The sequence below is a fragment of the Crinia signifera genome, chromosome 5 (genome assembly GCF_055691185.1).
Source record: "Crinia signifera chromosome 5, ASM5569118v1, whole genome shotgun sequence".
In the NCBI taxonomy this organism is placed as follows: Eukaryota; Metazoa; Chordata; class Amphibia; order Anura; family Myobatrachidae; genus Crinia; species Crinia signifera.
In genome coordinates this window covers 83,806,091-83,832,466 of record NC_139221.1, presented here as the reverse complement: position 1 = coordinate 83,832,466, position 26,376 = coordinate 83,806,091, and the positions used below count along the sequence as shown (strand labels likewise).

Sequence of the window (26,376 nt, the reverse complement as noted above, 5' to 3'; positions counted from 1 at the left end):
TCCAGTTTGAAATCTGATGGTGGAAAAACTCATCTTTTCACACCATGCCACGTATTTAAATCTTGTGGTAGTGTGATGAGCCACCGACTTCCTGGCCTGGGTCATCGTAGGAATGGCTGAGGAATGAAATCCTTTTTGAGCTAAGATCTGCCACTCAAACTTCCAGGCCGTTAAACAAAGCCGCCCTAATGCTCGCAAACCCCTGGGGATGCATTCCCCATTCCCTGGGGTGAAGGTCATGGTGGATGAGAAAGTCTGCCTCCCAGTTGTCCACCCCGGGAATGAAAATAGCTGATATTGCCACTGCATGAAGCTCCATCCAGGCAAGGATCTTGGTGGCTTCCCTCATGCAGGCCCTGCTCTTTGTCCCTCCTTGCCGGTTTAAATACGCAACTGTCGTTGTGCTCTCCTACTGGATCTGTATCACTTCGTTCCAGGAGGGAGTGAGCCTGCAACAGAGCGTAATAGACCGCTCTCAGGTCCAAGTTGTTGATATCGAGTCGCACTTCCAAGGGTGTCCATCTTCCCTGCAAATGTACCACTTGTGTCACTGCCCCCCAGCCTAGGAGTCTGGCGTCCGTTGTCATAGGAAGATAGAATTTGACGGCAGATAGAACCACTTGGCCCATCTAGTCTGCCCCTTTTTTAAACATGTTACCTCAAACCATATTTGATCCTTATTTTTTGTGAGGATATCAATATGCCTTTCCCAAGCATGTTTAAATTGTACTACTGTATTTGCCTCTACCACCTCTGATGGAAGGCTATTCCACTTATCTACTACTCTTTCTGTGAAGTAATTCTTCCTCAAATTTCCTCTGAATCTTCTTCCCTCTAGTTTCAGTGCATGTCCTCTTGTTCTGCTGCTCCTCTTCCTTTGAAGAATGTCTCCCACCTGTACCTTGTTAAAGCCCTTGATATATTTGAACGTTTCTATCACCTCCCCCCTTTCCCTTCTCTGCTCCAAAGTATACATATTAAGATATTTTAGTCTTTCCTGGTACATTTTGTGATGTAGGCCATGCACCATTTTAGTTGCTTTTCTTTCTACAGTCTTCTGGAGAAATGGCCTACAGAATTGAACACAGTACTCTAGATGAAGTCGCACCAATGACCTATACAGTGGCATTATTACTTCTTTCTTTCTACTGCGGATACCTCTCCCTATGCAACCAAACATCTGACTTGCCTTCTTCATTGCTTTGTTCCCTGAAATATTGACACCTAGATCCCTCTCTTCCTCAGTAGTTTCCATTATAGTGCCATTTATACTATATTTAGTCTTTGGATTTTTGAGACCCAAGTGCATGATTTTTCATTTTTTGGCATTAAACTGTAGTTGCCATGCTCTTGACCATTCCTCTAATCTACCTAGATCATCAATCATTTGTTTTAACCTTCCTGGTGTGTCTACCCTGTTGCATACCCTTGTGTTATCTGCAAAAAGGCACATTTTACCCTCAATTCCATTTGCTATATCACCAATAAAGATATTAAAAAGCACTGGTCCAAGTTCAGATCCCTGGGGTACCCCACTTGTAACCTTTCCCTCCTTTGACTGTACTCCGTTTACTACAACTCTCTGTTTTCAGTCCTGCAACCACGCTCTTATCCATTCAACTATCTTAAAATCCAATCCCAAGATTTCAAGTTTATTTAACAGTCTGCGATGTGGGACAGTGTCAAAAGCCCTACTAAAGTCTAGATAAGCTACATCTATAGCCCCTAGAAAAAGGTGGATGTAAAGTCATCTGTGGATGACGAAACGCGTTAGGGCTCACCCTCTACTGGACCCTGTGGATTACAATTTACCCCATCTCACTTTGGACCAGCTCTCCTTTTTTCAAGTCAATTACTGGACTCTTTCAACAAAGGGACACCACCACCTGCTAATTCTGAGAGGCCCTCCATTCCGTGAGACGTGTACCAGCTTTCCTCACGAGGGGAGAACATCACTATCGGCTCCAAGTCAGGTTTATGGACACCCGCCAATCCAGTTTATTCATTTATCCAACAGGAGAGTATCACCAGGAACAAGTGAGATTTATCTGCATTTCAAAACCTTTCCCACTGAGGTCCCATGTAGGGGTGAATATTGTCTTATTAAATTTTAATCACATTGTGTTTTAGATGTGTTCTTGTTGTATTTGTGCAATGTGTATTTTCTCGAGATAGAATATATTAAAATAATTATTGTAATACCCAATTGGTCAACCTTTTATAATTTAATATAATTTTTTATAATCCAAGCATATCCAAAAATAGTTAGCGCTCCACCATCCATCTTTTCCTTTTTCTAGATACAGCTATATAGGGGACTTACCACCCCAAGGTGTGAGCAGCTTGGCAATTCTTACACATCTCCTCAAGCGCCCAATAGGCTCTGCCATCTAGGTGGCAGGGTTTATAACTTTTCTTTTTTCCCTACATCTATAGCCCCACCTTGATCTATTACTTTAGTCACCCAGTCAAAAAAGTCAATAAGATTTGTTTGACATGATCTTCCCCCAGTAAACCCATGCTGTTTCGGATCCTGTAAATTGCTGGTTTTGAGATATTCTACAACTCTGTTTTAAGAGTGTTTCCATCAATTTCCCTACTACTGATGTAAGGCTCACTGGTCGACAGTTGCTTACCTCTTCCTTTCTTCCACTTTTGTGCAGTGGGACTACATTCGCTGTTTGTCAACAGAATCCAGTCCTGTATTCTGAATCTCCGTCTCGCAAGGAGGTTTGGAGAGTGGAGCCACTATTATAGAGACTGTCTTGCCTGAGCCGACAGGCAGATTGACCTGTGCATGTGGACATGTGATCCGGACCACTGGCTCAATAGGTCCCATTGGAACACTCTGGAGTGGACTCTCCCGAACTGAATTGCCTCAGATGAGGCCACCATCTTTCCCATCAACCTGATGCACAGGTAGACTGACACCTTCTCTGGGTCAGCACTTCTCCTGGGTTTACAACGAGCACCTCTGTTGGCGTTTAAAGCCGTCCCGGCCTTGGGCCGAAACTTGGAGGACCGAAAGGACTGCTGGGTATTCCCGGAAAAAGGGCGTCTTACCGGTGTGGAAGCAGACGGGAAGAAAAGTAGACGTGCCGGCCGTAGCCTTAGGGCTTAAGTCTTCCAACTCACTCCCAAGTAATCTGTCCCCCGAGAAAGGAAGACTCTCCACACTGCGCTTGGAGCCCGCATCAGCGACCCACTGCCATAACCATACGGCCCGCCACAGCCATGTCTGAGTTCTGCGCATTAATGGCACCCAATTATTTTTGCGCATCACACAACATCTTTGCTGTGTCTTAGATGTGACGCAGCTTTTCAGCTACCATAGCCACATCCATGTCACCCAACAAACCTTTTTCTATTTGGCTTGCCCATGTAAATAAAACCTTAGCCATCCAGCAGCTAGCGAGCACTGGGCGTTGGCATGCCGTATAAATAGTCTTAACTGTGCCGACTAGCTTCCTATCGACCGCATCCTTTAGGTTGAAGTCCTCGGAACTGGGAGCACTACTTTTTTTTAGATATTCAGGACACCAAAGTGTCCAATACTGGAGGCTCCTACCACGCCTACCTAACCGCAGGGACAAAGGGTAAGGTAGACTTAAAACGCTTAGACAATTGGAAGTGTTTTTCAGGGTTTTTCCAGGCTGTTTTGAATACATCCTCCAAATCAGCCTGTTCTGGGAACACTATGGGCCTTATTTTGGTTCATTCTTTCTGACAAAATCCTTCTTAGATGGACAAAACCATGTGCACTGCAGGTGGGGCAGATGTAACATGTGCAGAGAGAATTAGATTTGGGTGGGGTTTTACTTCAAAGTGAGATCTATATTGCAGTGTAAAAATAAAGCAGTCAGTATTTTCCCTGCACAGAAACAAAATTACTCACCCAAATCTAATTCTCTCTGCACATGTTACATCTGCCCCCCCTGCAGTGCACATGGTTTTGTCCATCTAAGAAGGATTTTGTCAGAAAGAATGAACCAAAATAAGGCCATATGTCCTGCCTCCTATGAGACACAAAGAAGGGATCCCCCTCTACAGGAGAAGCCAGAGGTAAATCTAATACTTCTCTAATGGCTAGGATAAGGTTCTCTGTGCCTTGAACGGGAGGCTGTGACCTTTGAGATTCTTCTTCAATCTCCTCCACGCCATTATCCTCACCCTCCTCTATTTCAGAGTCTGGGGAAATGGCAGCCAGTGCCCGTTTACAGGACGTCCCTGGCGTAGGTGTGAGAATATCCACCCTAGCAGTAAGCACAGACAAAGACTGCTGCACCTGTTTTGTCTACAATGTATTTGCTGCAAACTGTGATGAGACAGTCTCCAGCATAGCTTTCATTCTGCTGGCCCAGGAGAGTTCCTGGGTCTCACCCTGTGAAAGACCACTAAGCTGTGGAGAAACACTGCTGAGCTGTGGTGACATACATTGCTTACAAGTGACTTGTAAAGTACAATTTGGAGCAAACTTGTTTCTGCAAATCCTACACAGGGCTGTCAGCGGGCCCTGTGTAGGGACACCACCGCTGCCATCTTCACACACATGAACAGGGGTACCCCACTCTGGGGACCTCGGGTAACACTCACCACTCGACTGCTTCAGGCTGAGCCAGGGCTGTGCGGCATGCTGGGGGTGTGCGTGCTGCAGCGCAATACCCATGGTAACAAGCATCCTCTCAGGTCAGTGGACCCGCAGCAGGGATCAGTTCGGTACCTTAAGAGGCCAACAACTGTCCCACCCCCCGGCTTCCCTCGAAGCAGGGAAGCTGTATAGCCCAAAAAGCAACCCCAAAATAATAAAGTAAAGTCAATTGGAGAAAAACTCTCTGGAGTGCCAGGAGTATGTATCCTCTCCTGAGGGCACATTTTCTAAAACTGGCTAGTAAGGGGAAGTAGAAGTAGAACTTTTTTTGGTACTTGTTTCCTAGCACGGCCACCACGAAAAAATTGCGTCGGTCGCGTCGGGTGCATACCAAAACGCACACGACGCGACCGACGCGATGTACCCGATTTCTCCATAGGCTTCAATGTTAAATTATTTTAACATTGAAACTGAGTACATTTAACAAAGAAAAAAAAGGTAAATGGCCCAATATGGGCCATTTCTCATTGGCTATGGCCCCGGCATGTGTGTAAAAAATAATGGCCCCCCATTGTGGCCGCCACCCCCACGATTGACGCGAACCCGAAGCGTGGCGAGCGCAGCGAGCCCACGTGGGGCGGCGGTGCGCGTCCTCGGACCTTTTCATTCCCCTACTATCCACGTTGGCGTGGAGAATATATAGTGTGGCGAGCGTAGCGAGCCACCGAGCCCGAAGCGTGGCGAGCGAAGCGAGCCCCGCGAGGGGACGCGGATACCTGTCAAGCCCGCGAGGGACGGCCCTCGTGGGCTTGACAGGTATCCGCGTCCGCTCGCCACACTTTATATTCTCAACTCCACGCCGACGTGGATAGTAGGGGAATGAAAAGGTCGGAGGACGCGTACTGCCGTCGCTCGCCACGCTTCAGGTTCGCGTCAATCGTGGGGGAGGCGGTCACAATGGGGGGCCATTATTTTTTACACACATATGCCGGGGCCATACCCAATGAGAAATGGCCCATTTCCCATTTTTTCCTATGTTAAATGAAGCCTATGGAGAAATCGGGGGCATCGCGTCGGACGCGCATATGCTTCAATGTTAAAATATTTTAACATTGTTAAGGCACACGATGCCCAAGATTGTGGCCGTGCTAGGAAACAAGTACCCTTTTTTTTTTTACCATGGGCTGTAACAAGCTATCCAAAAAATGAGAAAGGTTGAATAGAATGGAGTTAGTGCCAGCCACTATGGGGCGGTACTGGCACTAACTTCATTCTATTCAACCTTTCTCATTTTTTGGATAGCTTGTTACAGCCCATGGTAAAAAAAAAAGTAAATCGTATCTAAAAGACACCATTGCCACCTTGGAAGTTTTAAAAACTCTTTAGTGGGAGAGTAACTATCTATTAATAACATCGGATGTTACCTCCCTATACACGCATCATTGTTCACCTCTTTTTTTGTGTTTTTGTGTGTATTTGGCTGTACCTCACTTCTCTGGAGGCTATTACTGGGAGTGAAAAACTTTGTAGGAGATATATTTTTTTTTCAAGACAATTGTTATTTGAATTTATATAACAAATGTGAGAGATGCTGCCATTTTTAGAGGATATTTTGCACATCTTTCACAGAGATGTTGGCACTCAAATGGTTAAAAATATAATAATTACAACTATTACTAGTACAAATCTAATTCATGATTGGTTATGAGTTTGTACAAATTTGCTCCTTAATTAATAATTAGTAAAAAGGCCTCCTTTTATAAAACCATAAATTTTAATCATATACAAAAACACTTACTAAAGTTTGCTGTTGTCACTTTCTTCCGATCTGTTGTTGAAATAAGAAATTCTTCACTTTCATCTATGCCAAAAGCCTAATAAAAAAAAAAAATATTTGAGAGATGAGTTACCGATCTCTTTGGCACCTACTAAGAATATTTGCTAAAACATTAATAAACTGACATCTTCACTGCAAAAATGTTACAAAACTAGTCTTAAGGCCCATCCGGACAGACAAAAGTTTATGCTAACGCAATTCTTGTTCCACCTACCCTTCCCAACCACAGCAGGGCAGAAGCTACTGCAGCAGGTACATAAGATCCCAAAATCCCTCAATAAATAAGCAATCAAGAGAAAAAAAAATAACTAACTGACTGGGGATAGATCTCACATGGACTTCACGATACTGTATCTACAGTGTTCGATTCACAGACCACTTTGCCAATGAGACCCCTATTAATTTCAGTTTCTCAAAAGTTTTGTAAAGTTAAAATGTTTTACATTTATTGGACCCTTATAGGCCTTTAAGGGAGTCTGTTTATTGTGTGGTATTCAAAAAGACATAAGCTTTGCAACGACATATGTCAATGCATGAAAACAGAAATAGCATGGACCCTTATGACAGCACCCTTTAGGGCTCATCCAATTAAACCCATCTTTAGATTGTCCCTTAAGATGATGAGGTAGTGTGCAAAGTTTGAAGAATATTAGTTAAAGCGTTTAAGACACACACACACACACACACACACTTCAACTATACTTATGTAGATTATAAAGTGTCAATGCGTGTTAAGTGGATAGGACAACAGGCATTGGATGTTAGGACAACAGTGAAAAGCTCATATGCATCCTTTGCACTGTTTCTTATATAAGGTAGTGCTAATATTAACTGCGACTGGTGTAAAATGTCATACAGACATTCCTCACTTAACGACCAGGTTCCGTTCCTACGACCCAGTCGTTAAGTGAATTGGTTGTTAAACGAGCATATATATACCCCTTAAGATTTCTGAGACGCTGGTCGTTAAACAGGCAGGGCAGGTCGTAACTGCGAGAGGGGAGGCAGGCAGGTCGTAAATCAGAGCAGACGGGGTCGTAAGTCCGAGGAGTCACAGCACGGACGCTAAACGAAGGCCCAGGTCGTAAGTCCGGGTGGTCGGTAAACAGGTAGGTCGTTAAGTGAGGAATGTCTGTATAACGTTTCCAGGTGTACATTTAAACAAATGTGTTTGTGTTAATTGAATTATCCACTATTTACTTAGTATTTATTATTTATATTTTATTCCTAGAATGCAGCGTTCTCAAATGAACCGACGTCAAAGTGACAGACTTGCGGAACGCGTTTTACAGTTTTATAATACAGTGGGAAACAAAGACTCGAATGTGACCTGGCAGCATTTCAAAAAAGAGAATTTCAAAAAAGAAAACTATACACAGGTATAGCAAAAAGATCCAGCTTTCTAATGAAATAAATTTCAAAAATAATCCAGGTCATACACCGAAGCTAGCGACCCAAAGAAACATGGAGGAGATCAAGAAGCTTTACAGGAAGAACCCCTCCAGTACTGTGGCTGCAGCGTCCAAGAAAATGAAAAAGATCTTGGGTAGGAAGAATTAAAGTCGAGAAGTTGGGTATTAAGGCCATAACTAAAAACCCTCTCCCAAATACACCCAAGGTCAAGAACCACGAATCCAAGCATGCAAGAAACTTTATCGAAAAATGCAATGAAAAATCCTCATCATTGATGAAGAGACATATGTCCCTGTGGACCCGTCAGAGCTCCCAAAAAGGGCTTTTTATCATTCAGAGAAGGGTGATGAAGTTGAATATCAACACAAATATAAGACCAAAAGTAAATTTCCTAAGAAAGTCCTTGTTTGGCAAGCTCTTGTAAACTGATGGAAATGTTTCAAACCCCTTTGTTAGTAACACCTCCATGGACCGATGGGTGTACCTTGAAAATTGTAAAGCGTACCAGGGTACACAATCGCTGAAAACCTGAATGCCGTCACTGCTGCAGATTCCCTCCGCTCCCACATTGCTGAGGAGTGTCTGAAGCTGATATAATGGCGTTTCCAGCAGCCAGGGAAGAAGCAGGAAGCAGGTTTGGTGCCCTTACAGAGTTCTGGTCCCGCTCTGGGTAAGCTCAGCCCAACATAATGGTGCTAGAGCTTACCAATGATTTTTATACTGGGACAGGCATAAAGGCCTTTTTTATGGTGGTAAAACTGCCCTGGCAGATACAGAGGCAGTACCAGTCACAGTGTGGGCAGCGGGCCGTGCAGACCCTGTGCAGAGACAACCGCCACCATCTTGCCGCACAAAAACCGGTTTGAACTCACCACTTGACGTTTTCAGACTGGACTATACAAGCCTGTGCCTCGGGGACCACGCTGCTGCTGGCCTGAAAGGAGGGGTAGATGGGTGGTCGGGCTGCCGACTACCAGATTCTGCTTCCTCCCTGCAAAAAATCTGGCCGCCAGGAAGCAGAATCCTTGAAAATGGGGCTGTTCTTAGTGAATACACTGGTTTCACCGACCCTGTGTGTCTTCAAGTAAATGTTTTTAATTTGTGTCATACAAATCAGATAGCCCATAAAAAAACATATATGGCAACCATTATTTCTTCTGTGCAAATTTAATACAGGTCCACTGTGTTATTTTCTTTTGCTGTAGAATTTTATTTTCAAGTCTATTTTGAACCTTGTGTTTTTGTTTATTTTTAATTCAACTGTAGAAAGTTGCAATACAATGTAGCACAGTAATATGACACAATGTAACGTAATAAAGTACAGCACGGTGTCATGTGACATAATACAGTGTAATGTAGCACAGTAATGTGACAGAATGTAATGTACTACAGGGTAAGATGACAGAATGCAATATAGTACAGTGTAATATAATACAGTGGGTACTTATGTATTATCTGGGCTCCCATGTTAAATGCACCCCATTTTTTCATACCCCTACTATCCAACTACGCATGGAGATGATTTTATATAGTGTGGCGAGCGCAGCGAGCCACCATGCCCGAAGCGTGGCGAGCCCCGCGAGGGGACGCGGTCTCATAAGAAAAACGGGAGCCCAGATATTACATAAGTACCATATAGTGTGATGTGACAATGTAATATAGCAGTGTAGTGTAATACAGTGTAATGTGACAAGGCAATGTAATAGCATAATGTGATAGAATGTAATGTACCACAGTGTGTGTAATACAGTGCAGCCCAGTCACTGTAATGTGACAGAATGTAATGTAGCAGTGTGGTGTAATACAGTGTAATGTGACAGAACTCAATGTAACACAGTGCCGGCCAGTGTAGTGTGACAGACTGTAATGTAATACAGTGCAGGCCAGTGTAGTGTGACAGACTGTAATGTAACACAGTGCAGGCCAGTGTAATGTGACAGAATATAATGTAGCAGTGTGGTGTAATACAGTGTAATGTGACAGAACTCAATGTAACACAGTGCAGGCCAGTGTAGTGTGACAGACTGTAATGTAATACAGTGCAGGCCAGTGTAATGTGACAGAATATAATGTAGCAGTGCGACTCCCGCCATTTAATACCTGACAAACGTCCTGGCGAAACACCTCGAATTGCCCGCGAACTTCCAAGTTCTTCTCACATGCTGACTGCTGCAGGCGGCGGTCAAACACGAAGACGGTGAGTACGCTGTGGATGCCGTCTCCATTCTGCGCACCCATGCCCACATACCCCGTTGCCGCCATGTCAGTAGCGACGCCTGGGCACTGGCTGGGGACCGGTTGAGATGGTTGCACGGAGGAGACGAGTTATCCAGTCAGCGGCCGCGGAATCTCTCTCCTCACACACACAGCGCCCGTGACGTCACTTCCGCTGCCCTACAGAGCAAAACTGAAAGCGACTCTGTATAGAGCACTCTCTGCTCAGTCGAGCGTCAGGCTTTAGCTAGACACAACTACACAGACGGCGGCACCGGGAACACAGAAGTCGCAGTTGCGTGTGAATACGCGGCGGCTGGCAATGCGTTGTTCACATACTGCTTTTGGCACTCGGCATCATGGCTGTAGTGTGTAGAAATCCTGCAGGTTGGCTGCTGGATGAGCTGTCGCTGATAAATACCTGGTACCAGGCTGGAAGAGGACAGGGTGCAGCGCCCGTTTCCCTAACCTCGCAGCAGCAGGATAACCCTGGCTCGCTATACCGATTAAAGGATGATTTGTTCACGGTGCTTACACCTTACTTCTCATTGCAGCCTTCCCCAGCAGCCATTGAGCCCAGCTCTCCAAGAAGCGGCTGCCAGGGCACCAGTGCCACAGTTCTCTGCAAAAGTGTCAGAAAGGTACTACTTGTTCCCTAACTGGCCAGCCTGTCGCATCACCATGTCTTGGCCAAGCACCAGATTTATCATGAGTAGAGTGATTTCACGACTGCCAGAGTACATGTCTGTGTTATTTATGGGCACTGCTTGGCATATTTATTTTTGAAAGCAAGACATGAGGTGTATTAGTTTTTAGCTTAAATTTACAGGCTCTCCAACGCTTTCACCAGGTATAAAATGCTCATCTTGGACTTACCACGTCCTTTGTGATGGCATTCAATTTGATTTAAGAAGTGCATGCCACCACGGTCCCTCTAATTATTTAAAGTTGGCAGGGGCAGGTGAATAGATGATGCACCTGCACAGCGCAATCCTGGCGGTAGCTGCGACCAGCGATCACTACAGGGGTAAAAACGGGAGCGCGCACCCGGCGATATATCGCCGGTGCACACTCCCATCGTGGGCAATATTGTACAAAATCGCCCCCGTGTGTACGCATCTTATATACTTGTAACTGCAATCTTAAATGAGCTGGGAATGGGAAGTCCAGGAGCAGAGAATTTTGTACATAATGGAAGAGTGATGTTGGAGGAGGTGTTGTATTTTAAGTTAGATTTTCCAAAACCCTGCCAACATAATCCTGATTAGGGATGGCCATCTTAGCCATTGCCATCGATTTTGTTAAAATATGCAATGGATGACCATCGATATTTGTACCTATCGATAGTCATCCATTTTGGTTGACTGATTGGCCTATGAACCAATTAAAACACGGGCGGGACTTCATGGGGATTTGGGGGTGGAGCTATGCTCAGTGTCCCGGACCTTTGGGGGGAAAAAAAGCAAAACCTAGGTTTTGCTGGCCCATCGATGGAGAGAAACCATCTGGTGCCCCCTCCCCCCCCATCGATGGCAAAAGTATTTGACATCGGCCATGAACCAACAATGATTTCAAATCATTGATGGCTATACCTAGTCCTGATTTGAAAGGTATCCATCCAAGTGACTTAATTAGTACCTCAAGCAATTTGATGTTGCAATTAGGGATGCTAATCCCGGGCCCTTTTTTCAATCCTGGGTTTCAGGATTGGAAAAATGCTCTATTACAGGAATCCCGGGATTGAAAAAAATGGCAGGCAGTAGCATGACTGCATCCTCCTTGTTTCTCTTCCACTTGTTTCTCAGTCCTTCTTTCTAACCCCTACAGGCCCCCTCCCTGCTAGGCCTTCGCTAATACAGCCACCATCCCCCGAGTACCTGCCTCCAGTTGTTTAATTTCCTCGGTGAGCATTCACAGGCGGGCTCTGTTGAAGACTGTGGCTGGGCTGCGCAGTATGCCGTCAAAGGTCACCCTGCACACAGCCAAGTAGCAACTCAGCTGTTTGCTGATGAGTGCTGCCCGGCGTGTTCACGGGAGGCTGTTCAATGACAGACCCTGGTTTAAACAGTGGTTAGGCTGTTCATGGTGACCTTTGACATCACGCTGCGCACAGCTGAGGTCAGGGCAGCATCTTTGCTATCTGCTCAGTGCTGTCCTGCAGGTTTACGGGGTGACCTTTGACGTCACGCTGCGCACAGCCGAGGTCAGGGCAGCATCTTATCCATCTGCTCAGTGCTGTCCTTCATGTCTATGGCTGTTTAAGACAGCAGGTGGGCCAGCGCGCACAGCTGAGGGTTGGGGCAGCTTCTTTAGCCATCTGCTGCTGAGCACTGCCTGGCACATTTAAAAAAAAAAAAAAAAACTGTGCACGCACTTCCAGTCTGGAAATCCCGTGATTAGAAGTGCAATTTCGGGATTGAAATATCAGTGATTTTAGGCCGAAATCCCAGGATCCTCACATTCCCAGGATTGTCCACCCTAGTTGCAATCCAAATTTAAGCATGGATAGCCTTAAAAGCATGAGCTTTAATGGCAGAATTTAGGAATCTGCTTTTATGCTGGGTGCACACTGGCCGATATATCATCCATTAACATTGGCCATTGTGTTTTAGCTATGGATGTGAACAACATAATTCATAGATATATATCGCTGCACAGCCGATGCCTGATATATTGGTACGTTGTGCTGTGTGCATTTGCGGGCTGCCTACCACCTGCTCTAGAAGCTGATTGCTCAACTGAGCGCACCCAGTTGTGATGTCAGTCTGAACAAATTGGGCAGTTTGTATGAAGATCACTTTGGCTGATCCCATCAATTGATCTGCAGATATATCTTCTAGTGTGTAACCATAAATAGAAAAAAAAAAATCTAATTACCCAAAAAGAGTAAAAGTTACTGCAGCATTAAAACACCAGCAGCGCAACTAATGTCCTTGACTTTGCACAACTTTGCTCAAACCCCTATGGGGCTATGTAAGCCACCACAATGTATTTCTGGTTAATTGGATTACTTCATAGTACATAGGGCCTGATTTAGACCTGCTTGCTGGGCTGCGAGTGTTTGGAGCCAAGCGAGCAGGAAGCAGCCACCCCGCTGACCGCACTCCCCCAATGCGGCCCCCATCCCGGTGCACGTCTGTGAATGCGTATGCAGCTGTGCACACAGAGGGAAAAATCATTCACTGAATGATTTTTCCCCTGCTCGCAGCGCTGAGAGGGCCTTGACTCACTCGCGCTGCGAAGGTCGTGGGGAGAAGGCCGCTGATGGCGTCAGTGGCCCTCCCTCGCAATGGCTAGGGAATTAGTCAATCACCCTGTGAGCATTGCACTGCATACCTTGTGCATACAAGGTCGTTCGATTACTTTCTGAATGACCCACATAGATCAAAGGTTTCCAAATGCAGTACTCGAGGCACCCCAATGGTTCAGGATTTTAAGTATATCCATGGTTCAGAAGAGATAGTTAAATCAAATCTGCGGACGTACTAATTAACCCCTTCCTGACAGAGCCAGTTTTTGCGTTCCTGACAGAGCCATTTTTTTCAAATCTGACATGTTTCACTTAAGTGGGGATAACTTTTTTTTGCTTTAACTTATCCCAGTGATTTTGAGATTGTTTTCTCGTGACACATTGTACTTCAAGTTAGTGGTAAATTTGGGTCGATACAGTCTGTGTTTTTTTGTGAAAAATACCAAAATGTCGTGAAAAAATGGAAAATTTTGCAATTTGCAAAATGTCACATTTTCTGCTTGTGAGACAAATAAACATACCACTCAAAATAGTTAATAACTAACAAAGACCATATGTCTACTTTATGTTGCAATTATTATTTCAACCTCCTTTTCATTTTTTTGGACACTAGGAGGCTTCAAATATGAATAGCAAATTCTCAAATTTTCAAGAAAATTTCAAACTCTGATTTTTTTAGGGACCAGGTCAGTTATGATGTGACTTTGAGTGACTTGTATGTGAGACACCCCCATAAATGATGCCATTTCAAAAACTGCACCCCTCACAGTATTCAAAACAGCATTTTGGAAGTTTGTTAACCCTTTAGGTGTTTCACAGGAATTAAAAGAAAGTGTAGGTGAAATTTCAAAATTTCATTTTTTTTGCAGATTTGCAATTTTAATACATTTTTCTAAGGAACACAGTAGATTTTACTAGAGAAATGTGACTAAAAATTGATTCCCCCAATTCTTTGGTTTTCATAAATATCCTATATGTGGCCCTAGTGTGCACGGTGACCAAACCACAGGCTTCATAATAGAAGGAGCACCTACTTGATTTTGGAGCCTCCTTTTTATGAGATTATTTTTTAGGCACAATGTAGGTTTCTAGGCACCATAAGATGCTAAAAGTTAGGTACCCCCCCACAAGTGACCCCATTTTGCAAACTACACCCTTCAGGGAATTCATCTAGGGGTATAGTGTACATTTCAAACCCCCAGGGGTTTCACCAATTGTGGTACAACTGGGCAGTGAAAATGAAAAAAATTAATTTTTCATTTTCACAGCTCAGTTGTATCAAAATTGGTGAAACCCCGGGGGGTTTGAAATGTACACTATACCCCTTGATGAATTCCCTGAAGGGTGTAGTTTGCAAAATGGGGTCACTTGTGGGGGGGTTCCACTGTATGGGTGTTTCGGGGGTCATTCAACCAGAATCTGTGCTGCAAAATCCAAAAATCACTCCTTCCCTTCTGAGTCCTGCCATGCACCCAACTGGTATTTTTTGGTCACACATGAGGCATTGCCGTACTCGGGAGAAATTGGGGCACAGATTTTGGGGTGCTTTGTCTCCTTCATTCCTTGGGAAAATGAAAAATGTTGAGCCAGATCTGCATTTTTGTGTAAAAAAATGTAATTTTTTACAGAAAAATGCAGTTCTGGCTCAAAATTTTTTATTTTCACAAGGAATGAAGGACACAAAGCACCCCAAAATCTGTGCCCCAATTTCTCCTGAGTACGGCAATGCCTCACGTGTGACCAAAAAATACCAGTTGGGTGCATGGCAGGACTCAGAAGAGAAGGAGTGATTTTTGGTGGTGGAATGAATGGTGGGTGCTATGTCGCATTAGCAAGACCCCCGAAGCACCAATACAGTGGAACCCCCCCACAAGTGACCCCATTTTAGTCACCAGCTTTGGGAGGGGGGCTGGTGCTGCGGCTGGCGGGGGGGTGGGAGGGGTGCTGGCGCTGCGGCAGCCGGGTGGGTGGGAGGGAGGGGGGCTGCCGGGTGGGAGGGGGGGGGGGGGGGGGGCTGGCGATCGGTGGTAATCGGTGCGGTATATACACACACACACACACACACACACACACACACACACACACACACACACACACACATATATGTGTGTGTATGTATGTATGTGTATATATATATATATAAAAATATATTTTTCAGTGCATATATTTCATTTTTTACTTGTTCTGCAGCTTGATGCTGCTGCTGCTGCGGGGGGGAGGGGGGAGGAGGGCAGCGCTGCGTGCGCTCCAGACGCTCCGGGGGAGCCGGGGGAGCTGCTGCTGCTGCCGGGTGAGTGCCCGCCGGTTTCGACGGGGGGCTGCACATCGGTGGTGATCGGTGCTGTACTTGACAGCACCGATCACCACCGATCCCTGTGTTACCGAGCGGCTTAGCCGCCGGTAACACAGGAAACGCTGTGAATGGCTGTTCAGATTTGAACAGCCAATCACAGCGATCGCCGACCGGGGGGGCACCCCTGCCCCCCCTGGGCGGCGAGGGGGGATGTCTGCTGTCAGGGACAGCAGACATCACCTAACTGTCACTGCGTCTCTAGACGCAGTGACAGTTAGAAGTCATGACGCACTTGTACGTCAAATGTCGGGAAGTCCTTCCCGACCATGACGTACATGTACGTCAAATGTCGGGAAGGGGTTAAGTTACCCGTCGCTATACGTAAAGCCATCAGATGCTTCTTGAGCCACCAGGGACTTTCCCAGCAGGAGGCTTGCATAGGTGCTTTGACATATGAAGTGTAGCATACGACCCATTTCTCGCTGCCAGGATCGGGTCTGATCCGACTTCATACACACGAGACGGCGCATCGGATCGAATGTCAAACACATCTGATTTGGACATTTTTCACATGATTGCTCAGCCCAGCCCTTCGCAATCGGGTGAAAAGTGGCCAAATCGGACTAGTACAGGCATGTGCAAACTATGGCGCTCCAGATGTTGTGAAACTACACATCCCAGCATGCCTTGCCATAGTTTTCGCATTCCCTAACAGCAAAACTGTGGCAAGGCATGATGGGACATGTAGTTTCACAACAGCTGGAGGGCCATAGTTTGGACATGCCTGGACCTTAAGGCAGGCCACAAGTATACAAGGAGTTTTTGTCTGTGGAAACAAGTGAGATAATTACTAATCTGCCAAAATAGATAAATTGACTGTTGATTAAAAAAAGATCATAAAACATGACCTGTTGGGGTTACTTGAGGACTGTAGTTGGGAACCACTATTCGAAGGAGATACGGTCATTAGGTCTACAGCATAATGGTCGACATGGGTCTAGGTCAGTGATGGCGAACCTTGACACTCCAGCTGTTGTTGAGCTACACATCCCAGCATGTCCTGCTACAGTTTTACTATTTGGCCATGCTAAAACTGATACAGGGCATGCTAGGATGTATAGTTCAACAACAGTTGGAGTGTCAAGGTTAGTCATCACTGGTCTAGTTCGGCAGGTCAATAGGCAAGGTCAACAGTCTAAATGTCGACATGGAGTTTTTCACTGTATTTTGGGGCAACATGTGCTGACAGGCAGTATTTCATGCCCTACCATCCACTAGGGCGTGATGGGAGAAAAATAGTGTGCCTGAAGCATGGCGAGCGCAGCGGTGCACTTTAACCTGTGTCCATGTCGACTGTATCGACATTCGGGTCTAAGAACAGTGAAAAACCCCATGTCGACATTTTGACTGTCGACATAATGCTTGTGACGACCTAATGACCTTTCGACCTTGACCCATGTCGACCCGTGCCGTGCGATGCGATGAAATATGATGGGTGCTTCATTTTGAAAGCACTCATGTCATTTTTCCACTATACACGCCATCCCGAAGCGTGGCGAGCGCAGCAGAATGCATCCTCCGACCTTTTCATACCCCCACTATCCACATCGGCGTGTAGTTGATTTTATAGAGTGCAGCGAGGGGACGCGGAATACATGTTAAGTAATCCAAGTCCCCTCACGGGGCTCGCTGCGCTCACCATGCTTCGAGCTTGCTGCGCTCCCTGACGTGGATAGTGGGGGTATGAAAAGGTCGGGGGGGATGTAACGGGGCTCGCTGCGCTTGCCATGCTTCGGGATGGTGTGGATAGTGTTTGTGTTTTCGGGACACATACACACCTGCAATATCATACATCTGATACAGTAATGATGACATGTGTTAACGAATAACTGGTATTTAGTTAATAAATAATGAAAGAGCACAATAACAATCAATTATACAGAAAAAATTGGATATATACTCAAATTTGCGCAGAGGCAGCTGCTGGTGTATGGTAAAAAACTGGGGTGTTCTTCAGCACCCCTAAATTTGTTTACAATAGTGTGATAAGGAGAATGTTTAAAACCTCCACCTGCGCATACCTTATATTATACTAGATCCTTTAAATCAGTGGTCTCCAACCTTTTTCGGGGCGGGAGCTACTCGCGACAAAATAAACCGCCCGAAGAGCTACTAAGTTTAAAAAAAATTAAAATCTGCATAATATCCCAAAAAATTCCCTTTACACATTATGCCACACACTGTAATGCCCCTGACACCTTATGCCACACACTGCAATGTCCAATATGTCACAAACATACCTCCCAACACGAGGCAGAGGAGACATCTGCGCGTGCCGAAGGCACGCGCCCAAAATTAGAGGGATCACCTACTACCGTGGAACTCCTGCGAGGCTACATCCCCCCAAAATTTCCAATATGAGGGCATGGTCAGCTCTCTAAGAGCTGTAGCCACATGTGGTGCGGCCATGGAAAATGAGATGTGATACACATATGTCCCCAATAGTACAGTGCCAGATAAACATGACCCCAATAGTGCAGTCTGTGATGCCCATTATACCTATGCCGCATACTGTGATGCTCATTATACATATGCCCCGCACCGTGATGCTCCATTATACATATGCCACACATGATGCCCATTATACATATGCCCATTATACAGTACATATGCCCCACAACGTGACGCTCCATTATGCAAACGTCCCGCAGCATGACGTTGAATTAAACATATGCCACACACATGATGCCCATTATACATATGCCCCACCGTGATGCTCCATTATACATATGCCGCACACCGTGATGCTCCATTATACATATGCCGCACACCGTGATGCTCCATTATACATATGCCGCACACCGTGATGCCCATTATACATATGCCGCACACCGTGATGCCCATTATACATATGCCGCACACCGTGATGCTCCATTATACATATGCCGCACACCGTGATGCTCCATTATACATATGCCGCACACCGTGATGCTCCATTATACATATGCCGCACACCGTGATGCCCATTATACATATGCCGCACACCGTGATGCTCCATTATACATATGCCGCACACCGTGATGCCCATTATACATATGCCCCACACTGTGATGCTCCATTATACATATGCCCCACTGTGATGCTCCATTATACATATGCCCCACTGTGATGCTCCATTATACATATGCCCCACTGTGATGCTCCATTATACATATGCCCCACTGTGATGCTCCATAATACATATGCCCCACTTTGATGCTCCATTATACATGTGCCCCACTGTGATGCTCCATTATACATGTGCCCCACTGTGATGCTCCATTATACATGTGCCCCACCGTGATGCTCCATTATACATATGCCCCACTGTGATGCTCCATTATACATATGCCGCACACAGATGCCCATTATACATATGCCCCACTGTGATGCTCCATTATACATATGCCCCACACACTGTGCGCACACAGTTTTCATTTTTTTTTTACCTAATGTAGTCTGAGCAGAGGCTGTGGCGCAGGACCTGAGCAGAGGCTGCAACATCAATGGCGCTGAGCAGAGGCTGTGGCCGTGGCGTCCATGAGAAAGTGCGCTGGGGATGTCAGGAGGACGCGGCATGAAGTCAATTTCAGACCTCCTGCCGCCAAGTGAGGATGGAAACGCTACGCGGCAGGAGGTCACTTCCGCCACGTCAGGACCACAATAGCTGCAGTAAATCACTTTCTGACCTCCTGCCGTCAAGCAAGGTACCGCTACGCGGCAGGAGGTCACTTAAACAGCCCCGAGCTACTAGAAAAGTCCCGGCGAGCTACCCGTCGCTCGCGAGCGACGGGTTGGCGAACCCTGCTTTAAATCAATGTGGTTCCATTCAATATAGCTTAGTATATCATACATCCATATGCAAAAGAAAAATTGCAGTGATAGTGTAACACAGTTTTAATTGGTTCAAAGCAACATACAATGGAAAAAATTCCTATTACATAAAAACTGTTTGACAGATAAAAAAAGATTTTGGCACACAGGCACAAAAGTCCCCCCCTTTGAGGTAACAGCTAAAATGGTTTTTACCAGATGTGGTGGAACTGTCTGGTTAAGGAACAGTTCAAACGCGTGTTAGTGAAGTCAGGGCAGCAGCCCGGGCAGCATATACTCTGGTCCACAAGTCCGCGGGTAAGCACCAAACAGCAGCCGGTAGTACCTCTCTGGGGAACGCCGACGCGTTTCGACCGCTATACGGTCTTTATCAAGGCTCCTTTTGCGTGTGTGCTATGCCGTCCTATTCTCCCTTTTATTCCCTAAGTCAGTCCGTAATTGACATCCGCCCGTCAGTGGGCAGCGTCACCGGAAGTGATGTATCGTCTATCGTCTTTGCCGGAAGTTTTGCGGTAACCATAGTGATCTCCGCTACATCCTGTACTTTATTTACTGGTAACTATGGGAGGCTCCGTAACATCCGCTTTTGTCTTGACAGGAGATTGTGATAATTTTGAGGTGATTGTCCAAGACAAACCAAGAGCCTCGGGGACTGGAGATGTATGTTCTTACAATACGGGCATGTTACTACGAGTCCCAGCTGGGCCGCCGATCACTCGCATTCCATATGCCTTGTCCTTCTATATAACATGCTGTTTTTTTTTACTTCAGCTCTTAGTTTCCAGTCAGTCCCAGATAGTTTGAAAGTGCAATGTGCAAAGAAAAAGAAATACATATGATTAGCAAAATTGAAACATGGTTATATACAAATAATTTGATAAAAAGATAAATATTTCATTTTGGAGGGGTTAAAAGAGGGCATTAAAAAGCTGATGGAATTTAAGACACATGGACATCTTTTAAAAAACTCATAAAAACCATTTCAATTCAAAGTCCGCGTTTAGTCCATGCGGCTTGAGGGTGTTGAATTCATAAATGAGTTTCATTTCTGTTCTAGCTAGCTGTGTGTCAATATCTCTTTGCCTTCTGTCACCCTCCACATATTTAAAACCTAGGAATCTTTTTATATGTTTGGGGGAGCAGTTATGATGATTTTTAAAATGCTGGGAGAGAGAATGGGTTTCCATGCCATTTTTTATATTTCTGAGATGTTCTCCCATACGTGTTTTTAGTGGGCGGGATGTACGCCCTATATACATCAAGTTTGCAGGTGCATTCCACAATGTAAACAATGTTTTTAGTGTTGCATGTTATAAATTCTTTAATTTTTTTAGGGACCCCATTAATCTCTATGTTTTCAACTTTCCTGTTGTTGTTTGGAATGTTTTTACATGCAATACACATTCCGCAGCGGTGGAATCCAATGCTTCGTATTCCTCTCCTCACTTGATTTACTGGGTGAATACTTCTCGTTAGGGTGTTTCCCAGATTTGGTGCTTTGCGATAAACAAAGCTTGGTTTATTTGGAATGTTGGTGCCAATTATGGGGTCGCATTTCAAGATGTCCCAATGTTTTTGAATTGACTTTTCCAATATTCTGTGTTGAGAGCTATAGTTTGTAATAAAAGCCCATTCCATATTCTTTTGTTTTGTTCTTTTCTCGTTGTTCTGGAGAAGAAGGGGTCTGTCCACTTTATTGATCTTATCTAAAGCATTTTTTATTTTTTCTGGTTTGTAGCCACTGTCTATGAATTTTCTCCCCATATTCTCCGCTTGTATATCATAGATGTTATCGTCAGTGCAGTTCCGTTTTACTCTTTTTAGTTGACCCTCTGGAATGGAATTCAGCCAGTTCTCATGGTGGCAGCTACTGAGGTGTATGTAACTGGCTGAATCTGTGGGCTTCACAAAAGTTTTCGTGTTTAAAATGTTGGCTTCACAATAAATAGTTATATCTAAAAAATCCACACTTTGCTCACTGATGTTAAAAGTTAAGTCTATATTGGAGTCATTAGAATTGAGATATTTGCAGAAATCTTCTAAAAGCATGCGGTCCCCCTCCCATAAAAATATAATATCATCAATGTAGCGATTCCAGGTCACCAGGTTCGCCCCATATGGGTTATTGGTCCATATGTTGTCTTGTTCCCATTGACCCATAAATATATTTGCATAACTGGGGGCGAACCTGGTGCCCATCGCTGTACCAACTTCCTGCACATAAAACTCCCCTTTAAACATAAAATAGTTGTTAGTTAAAATAAAGGTTACACCTTCTATTATAAATTTTTGTAAGTCCGGGTTTAAAGTGCTGTTTTGGAGGAAGTTTGTTATTGCTTGTATACCCTTTTGGTGTCCGATAATAGTATACAGGGACTTCACGTCCGCTGTAACTAAAAACATCCCAGGTTTCCACTCTATGGTTTGTATCTTCTGTAGTAGGTCCTTTGTATCCTTTAAGTGGGATTTGTTTGTTAGGACTAGTGGCTGTAGATGGGTATCTATGAATTCAGACATGTTTGCAGTCACCGAGTTTATCCCTGCCACTATGGTACGCCCCGGTGGTTGAGTTGGATTCTTGTGTATTTTTGGTAACACGTATATTACTGGTGTAACCGGTTCTAGTGTTAGTAAAAATTTGAATTCATTTTCTGTTATAGTTTTCTTTTCTTTGTAGACATTCAAAAGTGTGGGATCTTCCAGAATCCTTCTTGTGGGGTCCGATCTCAATCTTTTATAGGTTTCTGTGTCCCCTAATTGTCTGAGTACTTCTGCCTCGTACCATATCCTATCCATTAAGACGACTCCTCCCCCCTTATCTGCTGGTTTCACTACCAACTCCGGATTTTCTAAGATCTTTCAGAGCTTTTCTTTCCTTCATGCTTAGATTTGATTTCTTTATTTTGTTGTCTATATTCTTCACATCTTCTTGTACCATTGTCGAGAATGTATCTATGTAGTTTCCTTTAATATATGACAATTAGGGGACACAGAAACCTATAAAAAATTGAGATCGGACCCCACAAGAAGGATTCTGGAAGATCTTACCACACTTTTGAATGTCTACAAAGAAAAGAAAACTATAACAGAAAATGAATTCAAATTTTTACTAACACTAGAACCGGTTACACCAGTAATATACGTGTTACCAAAAATACACAAGAATCCAACTCAACCACCGGGGCGTACCATAGTGGCAGGGATAAACTCGGTGACTGCAAACATGTCTGAATTCATAGATACCCATCTACAGCCACTAGTCCTAACAAACAAATCCCACTTAAAGGATACAAAGGACCTACTACAGAAGATACAAACCATAGAGTGGAAACCTGGGATGTTTTTAGTTACAGCGGACGTGAAGTCCCTGTATACTATTATCGGACACCAAAAGGGTATACAAGCAATAACAAACTTCCTCCAAAACAGCACTTTAAACCCGGACTTACAAAAATTTATAATAGAAGGTGTAACCTTTATTTTAACTAACAACTATTTTATGTTTAAAGGGGAGTTTTATGTGCAGGAAGTTGGTACAGCGATGGGCACCAGGTTCGCCCCCAGTTATGCAAATATATTTATGGGTCAATGGGAACAAGACAACATATGGACCAATAACCCATATGGGGCGAACCTGGTGACCTGGAATCGCTACATTGATGATATTATATTTTTATGGGAGGGGGACCGCATGCTTTTAGAAGATTTCTGCAAATATCTCAATTCTAATGACTCCAATATAGACTTAACTTTTAACATCAGTGAGCAAAGTGTGGATTTTTTAGATATAACTATTTATTGTGAAGCCAACATTTTAAACACGAAAACTTTTGTGAAGCCCACAGATTCAGCCAGTTACATACACCTCAGTAGCTGCCACCATGAGAACTGGCTGAATTCCATTCCAGAGGGTCAACTAAAAAGAGTAAAACGGAACTGCACTGACGATAACATCTATGATATACAAGCGGAGAATATGGGGAGAAAATTCATAGACAGTGGCTACAAAACAGAAAAAATAAAAAATGCTTTAGATAAGATCAATAAAGTGGACAGACCCCTTCTTCTCCAGAACAACGAGAAAAGAACAAAACAAAAGAATATGGAATGGGCTTTTATTACAAACTATAGCTCTCAACACAGAATATTGGAAAAGTCAATTCAAAAACATTGGGACATCTTGAAATGCGACCCCATAATTGGCACCAACATTACAAATAAACCAAGCTTTGTTTATCGCAAAGCACCAAATCTGGGAAACACCCTAACGAGAAGTATTCACCCAGTAAATCAAGTGAGGAGAGGAATACGAAGCATTGGATTCCACCGCTGCGGAATGTGTATTGCATGTAAAAACATTCCAAACAACAACAGGAAAGTTGAAAACACAGAGATTAATGGGGTCCCTAAAAAAATTAAAGAATTTATAACATGCAACACTAAAAACATTGTTTACATTGTGGAATGCACCTGCAACTTGATGTATATAGGGCGTACATCCCGCCCACTAAAAACACGTATGGGAGAACATCTCAGAAATATAAAAAATGGCATGGAAACCCATTCTCTCTCCCAGCATTTTAAAAATCATCATAACTGCTCCCCCAAACATATAAAAAGATTCCTAGGTTTTAAATATGTGAAGGGTGACAGAAGGCGAAGAGATATTGACACACAGCTAGCTAGAACAGAAATGAAACTCATTTATGAATTCAACACCCTCAAGCCGCATGGACTAAACGCGGACTTTGAATTGAAATGGTTTTTATGAGTTTTTTAAAATATGTCCATGTGTCTTAAATTCCATCAGCTTTTTAATGCCCTCTTTTAACCCCTCCAAAATGAAATATTTATCTTTTTATCAAATTATTTGTATATAGGCATGTTTCAATTTTGCAAATCATATGTATTTCTTTTTCTTTGCACATTGCACTTTCAAACTATCTGGGACTGACTGGAAACTAAGAGCTGAAGTAAAAAAAAACAGCATGTTATATAGACGGACAAGGCATATGGAATGCGAGTGATCGGCGGCCCAGCTGGGACTCGTAGTAACATGCCCATATTGTAAGAACATACATCTCCAGTCCCCGAGGCTCTTGGTTTGTCTTGAACAATCACCTAAAAATTATCACAATCTCCTGTCAAGACAAAAGCGGATGTTACGGAGCCTCCCATAGTTACCAGTAAATAAAGTACAGGACGTAGCGGAGATCACTATGGTTACCGCAAAACTTCCGGCAAAGACGATAGATGATACATCACTTCCGGTGATGCTGCCCACTGACGGGCGGATGTCAATTACGGATGGACTTAGGGAATAAAAGGGAGAATAGGACGGCATAGCACACACGCAAAAGGAGCCTTGATAAAGACCGTATAGCGGTCGAAACGCGTCGGCGTTCCCCAGAGAGGTACTACCGGCTGCTGTTTGGTGCTTACCCGCGGACTTGTGGACCAGAGTATATGCTGCCGGGCTGCTGCCCTGACTTCACTAACACGCTTTTGAACTGTTCCTTAACCAGACAGTTCCACCACATCTGGTAAAAACCATTTCAGCTGTTACCTCAAAGGGGGGGACTTTTGTGCCTGTGTGCCAAAATCTTTTTTTATCTGTCAAACAGTTTTTATGTAATAGGAATTTTTTCCATTGTATGTTGCTTTGAACCAATTAAAACTGTGTTACACTATCACTGCAATTTTTCTTTTGCATATGGATCTATGATATACTAAGCTATATTGAATGGAACCACATTGATTTTAAAGGATCTAGTCTAATATAAGGTATGCGCAGGTGGAGGTTTTAAAAATTCTCCTTATCACAATAACAATCAAGAATAACAACATGAATAAAGATAAACTGGTATGTACTTAATAAGTTATAATGAAAGAGCATATTAAATCAAGTAATCACAATAAATAATGATAAAAATAGCAATCAATCATGAATAACAAGATTAATGAGGAAAAAAATTACCAAAAAAAGATAATACAACATTCAATCTGCCTTTGAAAGCAGCGTCAGCGCGTGAAGGATGCGCTCAAATGGCTTATCAGCACCCAAAGTTTGACGCCACATGAACTCCTGCAAGTAGGATTGCAAATGGTGACGTGCTGTGCCTCTTTGGCGCTTGTTCCGTCATTTGCAGGAGCCCCAAAGCCTTTCGATGTTTTGTGTTTGTACACCTGTATCGGGTCAACAAAGTTGTATCCGTGATTAACTCTGGCATGATTATATCCAGCCAGTTCCAATTTCTCTGTGCTGTACGCCCGCCAGCAATCAGAATAAATGGTTGTGCCCGGCTCAATGTTCTCATTTATGGCCGCCATCAGAGTGGTGGCATCACATTTTGGCACCACAGTAATGAAGCACTGGCCACTTTGACGTGAGATCCCGCCAAAAATCCATTGTTGAGATAAAACACGACCGACATTGCTTTTTCTCTTTAAGAATAAGCTTTCATCGACGTCAACAATGTGGCCTGGCCCACAGATATGCCGCTGCGCAATCAGGTCCATGTTACAGGCCTCCCGCATCCATTCATTTACAGGACTGCAGTTTTCTTTGAAATTTGGAGCTCACGCTGACAATAATCGATGGATGTGAGCTCCTCTGCCCAGGAATATATGAATCTTATCAGGGTGAGGAATGCTAATCGGCACCCCGGAAACCAATGCCCCGCTCTTAGGGCGGTATTTAATGAGAATACCTGCGAGGTGCAGTGAATCCTTTTTAGGTTTCGCTGCACATTCGCCACGTTCCGGAACCGGCGGGCTCCGGTATTTAACGTGTCAGGGGCTCGTTCCCCCTGACTGGCGAATATGAGCTCCTGCGGCGATTGCCGCAGGGAGCCTGAGGATGGTGCCAGGCAGAGAGATGGTAGTCTCTCTGCCTGCCCCAGAACTTT

The 26,376-nt window shown here is 44.3% G+C and overlaps 2 protein-coding genes across 7 annotated transcripts in view; one reads left to right on the top strand and one right to left on the bottom strand.

Annotated features, from left to right (window-relative positions):
- SMCHD1 (structural maintenance of chromosomes flexible hinge domain containing 1) overlaps positions 1-10,213 on the bottom strand; it is a 178,814-nt gene extending 168,601 nt beyond the window's left edge. The window contains exons 1-2 of the mRNA XM_083187559.1: positions 9,939-10,213; positions 6,387-6,462 (exon numbers count right to left, since the gene is read on the bottom strand). Of these exons, the coding sequence (XP_083043685.1) occupies positions 6,387-6,462; positions 9,939-10,100 (238 nt within the window). The 5' untranslated portion in view covers positions 10,101-10,213. The remainder of the gene's footprint in view (positions 1-6,386; positions 6,463-9,938) is intronic.
- Positions 10,158-26,376, top strand: part of METTL4 (methyltransferase 4, N6-adenosine) — a 212,860-nt gene continuing 196,641 nt past the window's right edge. For 2 of the 6 annotated variants that reach the window (XM_083187564.1, XM_083187563.1), the window contains exon 1: positions 10,170-10,693. In XM_083187564.1, coding sequence (XP_083043690.1) covers positions 10,412-10,693 — 282 coding nt within the window. In that variant the 5' untranslated portion in view covers positions 10,170-10,411. Of the gene's footprint in view, positions 10,694-26,376 lie in introns of all 6 variants that reach the window. The other 4 variants (XM_083187561.1, XM_083187560.1, XM_083187565.1 and 1 more) reach the window with 4 other exon arrangements.